The sequence below is a fragment of the Ambystoma mexicanum genome, chromosome 9 (genome assembly GCF_040938575.1).
Source record: "Ambystoma mexicanum isolate Mex_15411 chromosome 9, UKY_AmexF1_1, whole genome shotgun sequence".
Taxonomy (NCBI): Eukaryota; Metazoa; Chordata; class Amphibia; order Caudata; family Ambystomatidae; genus Ambystoma; species Ambystoma mexicanum.
The window spans coordinates 880821549-880834469 of record NC_090931.1 but is presented as its reverse complement, the minus strand read 5'-3'; the positions used below and the strand labels follow the sequence as shown (position 1 = coordinate 880834469).

The 12921-nt window shown below is 46.3% G+C and overlaps 1 protein-coding gene across 4 annotated transcripts in view; it reads left to right on the top strand.

The window, feature by feature from the left end:
* Window positions 1-11228, top strand: part of AGAP1 (ArfGAP with GTPase domain, ankyrin repeat and PH domain 1) — a 1778872-nt gene extending 1767644 nt beyond the window's left edge. For all 4 annotated transcript variants that reach the window (XM_069615994.1, XM_069615993.1, XM_069615991.1 and 1 more), the window contains one exon: window positions 9764-11228. In XM_069615994.1, the coding sequence (XP_069472095.1) occupies window positions 9764-9973 (210 nt within the window). In that variant the 3' untranslated portion in view covers window positions 9974-11228. The remainder of the gene's footprint in view (window positions 1-9763) is intronic.
* Window positions 11229-12921: the final 1693 nt, after the last annotated feature.

Genomic DNA, 12921 nt, shown 5'->3' with positions numbered 1-12921 from the left:
ACTGCTGTGGGCCCGTGTGCCCCCCACCCACCAGGAGCAGCAGACCGCCGTGGGCCTGTGTGCCCCCCACCCACCTGGCCCATCAGGATCCGTGCATGTGCCCAATAGCACATCCATAGAGGCCAGCACTGGAAAGCAGGTCCGCACGCGCCGACATCAGCAAATGCAAAATGTTGGGCGCGATGCGGCTTGAAAACGAGGCTCGGCGTTGCTAGGCAACGTGCCGCCGCAAATCCCTACTTTACTGGCCAATATCCGCTGGCAGGCAGAAGAGCCGGCCATCTAAAGGCCAACACCCCTGTTTGCCCCTGTTCGCCGCTGGCCGACGGAAGACATTATCCGAACCCTGTTCTATGGACATGCCAATGTAAGTACCGTAGCAACTTGTAACTCAAGCTATTGTTACTGACTACTACCTGCTCTCCTATTACAGTATCTAGCCTTACAGTGTTGTCTATACACTCTGTCTGTGCTAACTGCGTATCATGTCATTTCTACCTCCATTCAAACCGCCGGGTGGCCCCCTCTGACTGTTGCACTCAGTACTACACTACGTACTATCCGATTGTTATACAAACAATTCAACTTGTGTAGTCCTGCGTTGCCATTACCTAGCCACTGTGTTGCCCTAGCCATTGTGTAGCCACTGCGTAGCCATTGTGATGCCAAATCCAGCCATTGCGTAGCCACTGTGTAGCCCTAGCCACTGTGTAGCCCTAGCCACTGTGTAGCCCTAGCCACTGTGTAGCCCTAGCCACTGTGTAGCCACTGTGTAGCCCTAGCCACTGTGTAGCCCTAGCCACTGTGTAGCCCTAGCCACTGTGTAGCCCTAGCCACTGTGTAGCCACTGTGTTGCCCTAGCCATTGTGTAGCCACTGTGTTGCCATTACCCAGCCATTGTGTAGCCACTGTGTTGCCATTACCCAGCCACTGTGATGCCTGCATCTAGCCATCGTGCTGCCCACACCTAGCCACTGTGCTGCCACTGTGTTGCCCTAGCCATTGTGTTGCCACTGTGTTGCCCTAGCCATTTTGTAGCCATTGTGGTGCCCCAGCCACTGCGTAGCCATTGTGATGCCAAATCCAGCCATTGCATAGCCACTGTGTAGCCACTTTGTTGCCCTAGCGACTGTGTAGCCACTTTGTTGCCCTAGCCACTGCGTAGCCATTGTGTTGCCCTAGCCATTGTGTTGCCCTAGCCATTGTGTTGCCATTACCCAGCCATTGTGTAGCCACTGTGATGCCTACATCTAGCCACTGTGCTGACCTAGCCATTGTGGTGCCCAAACCCAGCCATTGTGTAGCCATTGTGTTGCCCTAGCCATTGTGCAGCCGTTGTGTTGCCATTACCCAGCCATTGTGTAGCCAATGTGATGCCCACATCTAGCCACCGTGTTGCACACACCTAGCCAGTGTGCTGCCTATACCTAGCCATTGTGTTACCACTGCCCATACTTAGCCACTGTGTTGACAGCCATTGTATGCTCTATAGAATGATCCCCATCTTCATCCTCCTGATCACCCTTTACTCCACAATGACAACAGCAAACCACCCACTGCAGTCTATGCCTACTGCAACATCAAACTCTGATGACGAGCCCCGAACGACCAGCACCCCAGACACTAACCCACAAACTATAAAGATAAAGATACCTATCACCCACCACCCCATAACAAATATCCCATGCAATACCTTAAGTAGAAATGCAAAGTTATGATCAAGACTACCCAAAATCTATGAACCCCCCAGCCAGACTAGCCACCAAACCTAGCAATACAAGAGACAACCAACACAATGTCCCCAAACTAGACACCTCCCCCACCAAAAGAGATTCCCACGCTAACAGTCCCATTAACAACCACCGCAAATCAAGCAACAGACCCACCAAAAACAAAAGCCATGTCACCCCTGTGACACCCAAACCAAACATACCGCTGAAGGGTGCCCTCATTAACGCTAGATCATTAATAGCACATGCCACCGAAATTGCCGATCTCATCCAAATAGGCGATTATGACCTTCTAGCCATAACGGGAACCTGGCTTCACCAAGCAGCAGGACCCGCTTTGATGCTTGCCCTGCCCCCTAACTACAACATTCTCAGAGAGGACAGAACCAACTCTCGAGGAGGCGGCCTAGCCATCATCGCTAAAAACAACCTTGCCATAACAATAGAAACGCCCTCAATCACCAAATCTTGTGAATCCTTAACCGCCAAACTCTCAACATCACCTTCTCAATCTATCAATATACACCTCATCTATAGGCCTCCAGGTCCCATTGGAACCTTTGAGGAGGACATCTCTATGATCCTCTCAAACAATCTAAAAAACTCATCGCAAGCCATCCTCCTGGGAGACATGAACTTAGGTTTCAACAACCACAAAGACTTGCAAGCAACTAACATCGCCAATGTCATCACAGAACTGGGATTTACCCAAAGAATCTCACAACCTACCCACGAAAAAGGTCGAACACTCGACTGGGTAGCCAACCACAACTGTAATGTAACAATTACTGATGTCTGCCCACAAATCTGGACAGATCATGCACTAATAACCTTCCTCATAAATGAAAACACCACCCGACCCAAGGAAATTGTATTGCCCCCCCTACCAACCAGAAATAAAAAAAAACATAACTGCAGACAAACTGCTACCACTTATCCTCCCAACTCTAAATTCCTTATCTGAATCACTAAACCCAACAGCCCCAGTGAACAAATTCAACTCAACCATGGCCACAGCCTTGGACACTATCGCCCCGTTGAAAATGAAAAAAAGCAAACCAAAGCACACTCACTTGGTTCACCCCTCACCTCAAATCCCTAAGAATTGAAAAACGCAAATGCGAATCCGCCTGGCGACTAACCCCATCAGAGACTAACAAAGTAGCTCTCATCAGTGCCTCTAAGATCTACAAAAATGAAATAAGGAGGGCCAAAAAAGAAAACTTTAACAGAATACTACAGGCTAAATCTGGAACCAAAGAGCTATTTCTTATACTAAAGGAACTGGAAAACCCTATCCCTGCTCCAGACAACTGCGACAAAAATAAAATGTGGTGTTCTAACATTGAAAAAGCTCTAAACAACAAAATTGCCACACTCCAAACCAAAATTGAGAAAAAGAAACAAAATATACCCACTTCAACCAATCAAAGTGGTAAACCACCTACCTCTACCAAGCCAGAACACAAATTCAACTTCACCAAAGTAACCATCCTAGAGATTGAAAAAATAATACTCTCGCTCAAACCAACCAACTGTCGAGGCGGCATATGCCCAGCCCAACTGATAAAAGACGCGGCCAGAGACCTATCCCCATTTATCATGGGTCCTCCCCCTCCTTAAAAAGCAAACCCTGGACCACGCCATCCCGACTAACTACAGGCCAATCACTACGGTACCATTTCTGCTAAAAATCCTAGACAGAATGGCCTACCTACAGATCCAAAAATATTTGGAGATGCACCAACTATTAGGTACCAGACAGTCAGGCTTCAGGCCTCAACATGGTACCGAAACTGCGCTTATCGATCTCAAAACCCAAGTCGATGAGCTGAGGGATCTTGGAAAAACTGCCCTACTCCTCCTGCTGGACCTCTCAGCGGCATTTGACTTGGTGGATCATGATGTGCTCTGTACCCACTTGGAAACCGCGGCCCACTTCTCCACACATGCCATTGCATGGATCAGGTCGTTCCTAAGCGGCAGAACCATGAGGGTTTTCTCCACCTCCGCAGCGGCTGACCCAGTACCTATCACGTTCGATGATGGGTGTCACCTACACAAACTATGCAGATGACACTCAGATTCTCATCCCACTTTCGGGGGATTATGAACAGGATTTGGCCTTGGTGAACAGTATATACCTCATCATCCAGGCATGGATGGCCCGTCATGGTCTATGCCTGAATGATGACAAAACGGAACTCATCATACTGGGTGTAACACAAAATATCAAAAGACTGAACAATGACTACTCATCATTTGTCATAGATGGCAACACCATTAATGTAGCGAAAGAAGTAAAAACACTAGTTTTTTACCTCGACTCTTGCCTCTCTCTAACAAAGCAGGTGAATGTGATGGCCTCTAGCACTGCTTACACCTGTAAGCTGATTAGAGCTAAACCATATCCATCCACCACCAGCTGCCTCACCCTATCAAGAGCCCTGGTATTATCCAAATTGGACAATTGCAATGCACTATACATAGGGTCCAATAAACACACACTGCAAAAAATCCAAACCCTGCAGAACGCCCTTCGAGCCGCCCTAAGAATCCCAAGAAGAGAGCATATCTCAGACGTCAGAAAACAATCTAACTGGCTATCTACAGCTGACAAAATTAAACTCAAAACAGCATCATTGACTTTCAAAAGTATTAATGACCTAGCCCCCAAATACCTAACAGAAAGATTCAAAAGAAGAACTTCTAACAGACCTACCAGAGAAGCATACACCAACCAACTAGCTGTGCCCCCATTCAAGTTGATCACAGCCGGAGGCACCAGCTTCCCTGTCAAAGCGGCCCAGCTATGGAACTCCCTCCCATCATCCTTAAGGTATGACTAATGTTATCCACACTTCAGACTTAATTGCATTAAACGGCTCAAAGAAAATGACCTATAACTGACTATACTAGGACTACTCACGTCTGACCCACCTGTTAATCTGCAGCTGAACGCATACCTCGTTCATCACCCCCGTTTAACCCACCTTGCTCCTTGACATTCAATGTATACTGTGTACACACCCTTGTGTACAATCACCTGTGTATGTCACCATGTATATTGTCATCATTTACTGTTAATGCACACTGTAACCTTCCTGAAATGTGTAACTGTAACATGTTAAGCTTAAAGTATTCTTGAACACGCGCCCGGATACCCTTGGGTCTGGCGCGCGCTATAAATAAATAAACAAACAAACAAACAAACACACACATGACTGCAATGCACTACGTGAACAAGTGCAGGGGAATGTGCTCTTCCAAGCCCCCTCTATGTGGCTGATTGTCATGGGCATCCTAGTCTGGTCTTTCCATCTGGCCTGAGAGCCATGTAAGAGCAGGCTTTCGGAGAAGGTGGCAGTTATGCACAAGATGTCTTTGCACCATTCGGTAGTGCTCACATCTTCGTCATGTGGTGCATGCCATAGGTGGATCTCTTTGCGACATCTCAACAGGAAATGTCCTCAGTTTTGCTTTAAGGAGGTGCCCAATAGAGGAACGTTGATCAGTGCCCTGTTAAAACCAGGAGACGTCATGAAAGCATATTCACATCACCCAATTTCCCAGCTGCAGATGGTCCTAATAAGGTTTAGGTTTTATAGGAGGAACCATGATTTTGGTGGCACAGAACCAGCCCTGAATAGCGTGGTATGTAGACCGATACAACCTCAGTCACCCTCTGCTGAAGGATCCCACTGTTTCCTGACCTTGTGGCCAAGGAGTCGTGCAAGATTTTCTGCTCAGACCCAAGCAGTTTTCAGCTTCAGGTCTGGCTTCTGAACGTCTGCGGTTTGTGGCATTACTTTTCATAGGAGGTGCTGAACATCATAATGGGTGCCAGGCAGCAGAGCATGCAGAAGCTTTACTTGTTTAACTTTCTTGAGGTGGTTCAATCAGCAGCAGCTCGACCCTTATGGCTTTCGTGGCCAACGTGCTGGACTTTGCATTGCCATTTTCAAAGAAAAAGCTGCATGTGTCTGTCCCGAGGGGTTATTTGGCCACGCTGTCTATCTTTATATGGAAGCCTCAGCAGGGCTCTTTTTATGAGGTACTCCTTGTGGTTGGTAATCCGCTATCCACCTACGAGGCATGCAAAATATGCCTCAACCTGGGAACCGGGTTTGTGGGTAATATCCTACATTGTGGATAATATTTCATGTTGTCCAACCATTGCTTCACAGGCTTCAATTGAGCACATCCCATGCATGAGCAAAATCGCACATAACTTCAATCAAATGACAGATGGCGTAGCTGGCACCAGTTTTACTCTGCATTTGCCCACTCTGTTCCATGACAGTTACAGATAAGAAAGACAGGCTGTCTGCACCGAACAACTTTAAAGTAGGAAGAGTTTACATTTTCTCATGAATGTACCCTGAAGACATTTCATTGTGCATGAGAAATTAAAAGGATTTCTATATAAAGGAACTGAAGAACAGAGAGTGTGCGCAATATTAAACCATCTCTCCTGTGTCCTATCTTTGCCAAACTGTTTGATTTAGTATAGCACTTTATACGGATGTATATCTCTAAGCATTCACAATTTAGTCCGATACGAAAACTTAAAACAGAGAAGGAACTATACTTGCCCAAAATCATACATGTTTGGGCAAGTAGGGAAACTGTGGATTAGAACTAGTGGCATTATTCCATTAAAAATCCTAGGGATTGCAAACAGGCCATCACAAAACCCTTCACCCCTCAATGACATTACAAATGGGGATCAAATGATCCTTGAACCAGTTGGTGGGCCAGGATATCCCTTTTAACACTGTTTAAATCTGAGGTTGCAGCATTTTCGTAAATGGGTGTTGATGTACATTAGCAATCACCACCTACCAATCTAGCAAAGTTTAAGGCATAATCGCTTGATATCAGTAGTCTGATTGGTTAAATAATAACAGAGTTGCACTCAGTCCACAATGGATGCAAGCTGCGTTTTTGAAGTAGGGATTGCTGTACCGAAATGAACGCAAATATTTTAATCCAGACCTTCTGATTAAAAAGGATATAATTTTGCCACTAATCCATAACTCCCCTCCCCAGTCTTTTTGGAGTGGTTTTATTCTCCCTGTATACCAGCGTTGTTTGTTTCTTAGCACTCTCAAAGTTGACAAATAATGGAAATACAGGAAAATAAAGTAATCTGCCAAAGATCAGACAGTTTGGATCAAATTGGATAAACAGGATTAGAAATGGGATCTTTTAAGTCTGCAACGCTGTGGCTATGTAGCTTATTAGACTGGTAGTCCGTTTATTTCTAAGTACTGCGAGGTTAGGAGGACAAGGAAACTGAAGTACAGGGCACTAAAGTGATGTGCACACGGTGCTTCTCCAAGAAACCTTTTCACACATGCATTTATTGATAGTCGCTCCTTCGATCTGCTCGACAGTCCTCACCAGGGGGGTGTTTCTCTCTCTCGCTCTCTTTCCTCTTACACACCCCCCCCACAGATATTCTCTTGGGGCGTTGGAGCACTCCTCATTGGGCAGAGGGGGGGTGTTCACCAGTTGCTAGGAAGTGGTGGCTATCAGAGTCGTAAAATTGGGAGACATTAACCCCAATCTGGAGTAGTAAAGGTGGAGATGAACTGCAGCCTGGATCTGAATGATCACGCAGAAAAATTGAGACAATGCAGACCGAGAGGATGAGTAGATTACAGCAGGGTTAGTGGTGAGATGCCTTATGTCAAGACCCCTGTCTGAGCTGTGACAGCTCTCCCTGTTGTCGGCGCAAGCCCTTATGTCTTTGCACACTTGTGCAGCTCATGTGAACCAAGGGACTGGAGACCTCTAAACCAAGGCACTTTGGCACACAGTGCCTTAGAAGGCTGGGTGTGGAGAGGTGAACAAGCTGCAGGTGTGGCTCACAGTCCACGCGGCTGGACCAATGATTATTGGGTTTGCGAGCTGCATAAAGTAGAGTTAGCACTATGGCAGAGAAGTGGCAGAGGCAAAACAAAGAGGATTTCTTCAAGCATAACACTAAAGCCGCAGAGCTGCCCGCAGCTGAAGTTAGCATCTCAAGACTGATTCAATCAGGTACTCGCGGATATAGGAAACCTACAGCGAACAATGAAGAAATTTGAGTGCTTTGGCACCACAATAAAAACAAGATTGCAATTGCCACCCAAAAGGGGCTGAACAGTGCATGAAGAAGACTGGCACTCAACTAAAGACTCCAGCAGGAAGGTTGGATCATGCAGAAATGCAGCCACCAGATACCTTTGAAATTAAAGACAAGATGATGGACTACATAGTGCTGTTTAAAAAAAAAAAAGGGGGAGGTTGCAGAACATTTGAGGCGAGTTGCAAATGTGCTTGTTCTGGGTGTGTTGGGTCAGACAAGTTGTGTGCTCTGCTACAACCTTTCTTAAATATGGGGGTGGGACACCGTAGCAGTGGTAAGCCATTTTCAATGCTCAGAGCTTTTTCCTCCCTACCATAGGCGCTGCAACTTCCTGTAGGGGACTGGGAAGGTGTTGGACACTGGATTGGCAGGGGCTTTACCCAGGTTCTTTGTGTGGATGGTGGTGCGTTGGGGAAAGATGCTCCCCCGTTGGACTTAGTTTGGCATTCAGAGCAGTAGTACTTGATAACGGAGTTGGCTTTAAGTGCAGAGGGGGTTTTCAAATTGATCAATATAAGAACATTGATACTTTATGATCGGAGACCTATATTTACCACGGTTCCTTTCTTCTGGTGATTCCTTCCCCTGTTAGTTTGCCTTCCTTATATTTATATTCCTCCCTTTCAATTGTTATCGAAACACCTTCCTTGGTTGCCCTGATCTTCTTCACTGTCTTTAGTGAGCTGTTTAAAAACAAATCATTAAAAAAAAAAAAATACATTTTGGAGGCCGAGGTTCTTTTGCGACATGCTTTTTTTGCCTATTAAGTGGCTGTGTTTTTTTCTTTGGTTCTTATTGTGCAGATTGCCTAATATAAAGATTTAGACAAAAAACCAAGACTCCCAATCGGGTCTCTCGTGGTACCACAAGTATTAGTAATGCTGTCCATGTGAAGCGGTAATAGCCCACTGCTAGCACGCTGCTTCATTTCCCAGGCAGGCCAGCCTTGCTCTACGGTCCACCGGATCCAGGGAATTGTATTTCTGCAGTCTGACTTGTGCAATATAGATTGAAGGCATTATGGATTCCATTTAAATAAAAAAAAAACGTGCGCTATTCAAATGCTGAAAGAATTCTGCCAACTCGTGCATATCAGAATTTCTCCTGCTGCCGCCATTTTTCTGTGTTGCCCTTCGAACACAAGTGCATTGGAAAAGTCCACACGTGTAGCGCCTAATGAAGCTTTGAGTGCGTTCAGTTAGGCTAAGAGTGAGAGATTTACGTTTGCTTTTTGATGTTCTAGAGCTGCACAGTGAGCACCTTGGCCGGTGAACCCAGTGCAACGTGATGCTAGCTGGCAAGCTTTGCTCGCTCTGATGGCATGCACTCATTCTTTGGCATATTATTTGAGTCTCCTTTCTTTACATTCATGGGATGTCTTATTCTTCCTTTATTTTGGTACAGCATCGATTGTGAATTGTCATATTTAAGGCAATACATTTCCAAATCAATCAGCAACTATTTGGACGTGGATTTCTGATGTGAGGGGGTAGCCATGAGCACTAATGCAAAACCTGTCTAGGTGGCGATGCATAGGGAGCAACCGGGCTTCTTACTGTGAACGTGTTTAGACTGGTGGCAGAGGGGTGGGCATGTTGAGTAACTTTTAGGGCAGCCCAAGTCAAAACCAAAAGTGGAATATGCACAACAAGCCGCATCAAGTGATCTAACAATAAATAAATCCCCATTTTAAAGAATGACTGCTGCAAGGGTGTGTGTACACGTGGGGGGCGGCAGGGATGGAATCGTGGAGATTGAGCTAGCTTGTTTGATAAGTGGTAGAGAAGGGCCTATAGTTTGGGCGCCAAGTGGAGCGCTGCTCAAATGTTTCTGCGTTATATTAACGTTTATGTTTGTTAATTGTCTAATAAGTCTTTTTTTCCCTTTTCTTTCACAGTATGGTGTGGATGTGATGGCCCGTGACGCCCACGGCAACACAGCCTTAGCCTATGCCAAGCAGGCCATGAGCCAAGAGTCCATGGACATCCTTCTGCAGTACGGCTGCCCGGATGAACACTTTGTGCTTATGGCCACTCCCAACTTATCCAGGAAGAACAACAACCGGAACAGCAGCAGTGGGGGCGGCCGGATGCCCACCATCATCTGAGGCAGGGGAATGTACCCTTGGATCTGCTGCCTTACAGAGTATAGCGTCAGTGGGGTCCTCGTTTAGCCACCCCCCCCTCCCTTGCAGAAGTTCTAGGCTGCCTAACATTAGTTCCCCTCTCCTTGAGTCCTCATCTGTTCACGCCATATCCATCCTTCAAGCCCTGGCCCGGACCAATGCCAAAGGGGCCAGGGAGGAGGTGGAGTCGGTCACAGAATATTTTGGATCTGGAAAAGTCGGAAAGGGGTTCATGGAAGGAAGAACTGCCGCGGTAGCACAGGAGATGGGGCCATGGCCCATCCACAGAGAGCCCTTTACTAGTGCAGCAACGCAGGCGGAGGAGAAGGCGGCGGGATGGGGCGAACATGGGAGAAAACAGAAAAAATGGCAACTTAACTGGCAGTTGAGCATATCAGCACATTTCACCTCTACCTAACGAAACTCCTGGATTGCTCTGCCTTTCCGGTACAGCTTGACGGCATACATCAGAGGCAAGTACGAACCGTGGCAGCTTTGAGGCTCCTATGATGGTGTATGTCAAATCAGTTGCAGCTAATCTGTCCAGGGAGAATACTGGCTTCATTACACTCTGCATAGCTGAGCTCCTTCAGCCCTTACCGTGGTTTAATGGAACATGATTACTCATCACGGACAAAGAAGCACATTATCCGAGTAGGGTAGTTACCGGGCACGCTCCGGTGATTGCTCGGATGTGATTGCCATACTCGTCCGAGTTTCATATTATCTGAGACATGTCCTTCGCAACCCTCCTTCTTCGGTCCACTGTCATAATTTAACACTGCATTCATATTGCTCCAGAGAGGATAGCTACGATCATGGGGGTCTAAGGGGCTGGCCCTGTCCACTCCTCTTCCTGCAGACTACTCCAACGCTCCAGGTACACAGCGTGGGGGGCAAATCTCCCATCACAATTTCTTGGCACTACAGAGGATTCAAAGCAACCATAGAGATGATGTAACAGAGACTCTGCTGAAGGACTCAGTAAAAAGACAAACGTGAAGGTCTCTGAATGACCATGAAGTGCAGAAAGCGCCGCCCTTTGGAACTACACAATTCTGCGCAACATGTATATAAGAAAACTGCACACACATTTAGAATTAAAGCTTTGGTTTATGTTAGCTGGAAAGGTATGATCTTGGCTGGAGGATGTGAAAACACTACCCCTCGCCCACTCCACAGTGCTGCCGAGGGGTGTAGGGGACTAGTTTATTTGGCTGACATATCTTTTTCTTGTTGGGGGGGGGGGGGGTGGGGGTGGGAGGGTATTTATTTTATGTAATGAGGGTTGAATTTATGATTTTAAAAAAATGTTTTTAGCAGCTTTGTACATTTCCGTTTATAACCTAAATCTGATGGTTCAGGAACATTTTTATGATGAGAATGATAATAGAAGCGTCTGCAACACGGGGAGGGAGAGAAGCGGTGCCCTATGGCTCATGCTTTTGTTTCTACCCCCATATTTAATCTTCCTGGTCCCCTCCCCAGGGTGTGAATTTCATGTCAGTTCTGCATTGAAAATCTAATGCCAGGCCAGAAGTGACCATGCACCAAGGCGGTTCTGATACAAAGAACACCATTGCAATGTGTGATGCCACCAGCCTGCGACGATGCACTCATTCTCCAGGTAAGGCTGGAAGAGGATGCATTCTAAAAAGTCCACACCACAACCACGTGGATGAAAGTGAAATATATTTTTCGACTAAAAAGGCATCAGATTTGTTAAAAGTAGCAGCACTAATTGAACAATGGGAACTCATCACATGTCCTCTGTCTTGGCTAAATCCTCCTGCCATTGTCCTAAGAAAGGCCAAGTTTCATTTGATGTGTTTAAAAATCCTCCCTTTTCAGGTCTTCATCATAACCACAGCCCCAATACAAACAAATCTTATCTGAGAAGCCTTCCGGAGGTTTTTACACTGCAGCAATTTGCAATTGGGTGTCAGGGCATATCTGCCAAGTTAAGAATCCCAGCAGCCTCTAAGTAGAGGGGGTCAACTTTGGAGGATTTTCTATTTGAGAGCCTACATGACGTACATGAGGCTTGGGTTCCATTTTCTCAGTATAGCTCAGTTCAAGCAGCACTTTATTGGGGCCAGTCTCCCCTTCCGTCCAGTTTTTTTTTTTTTTATGACAAAAAAAAGAAACTAATCTGATTCCCGAGTACCGCTAGAACATGCAGGTCAGCAGACTTCAATATGAAAAAGTACGTCCAGTTACCTTTCCTCCATATTCATGTGATGAGCCGACTTACGCCAGCGTTCATAAACTTGGAAAATGGGATCCCTATGCCCAACCCTGGCAGCAAGCTCCAGCTCCACCCCCTTAAGGCGCCCAGTGGTGCACATCACCTCAGTCCTTTTCTCATGCTTTGTATGTCCTTTTCTGTTCCTTGACCTCTGCTGCACCCCGATTCTCCCCTTATGTTAGTAAACAGCTTCAAGCGTTGGTTATCATTTGCAATTCCCCAAATGTGTCTTCAATTGTCGGTCTTCATTGTTTGGTGCCCTGGTCTCAATTACCCCTAATCCTATAGCTTTCAACTTCAAATCCTATTGCACGCTTAGCAGTTTACTGACTCTTGTGACAGGTATCAATGGCCCTCAATTTTGTTTTTTGTTGCATCAAGCGTACTCTGGTACTTTGTAGATAGGAAGCAGGGAAGGTAATCAAAATATCAGGTGAAGAAACCTTTGTTTTCGCAGTCCCCACCAACTAGGTGAATTATAATTTTTCCAGCACAGTTTGTCCCGTTGGTACAGACTCCTGTACTTGTACGATGGGCAGTTTTGTGGTGTGCCCTAAGCCTAATTCTAAGGCACTTTCAGATGGTGTTGTCAAGACTTAAATCTGCCCGGCGGTACTCGCCTTCTATCCCTTGGTCCTGTCCAACCTGAACTCCAATTGAAACAACTCTGAGGTGCCTACTG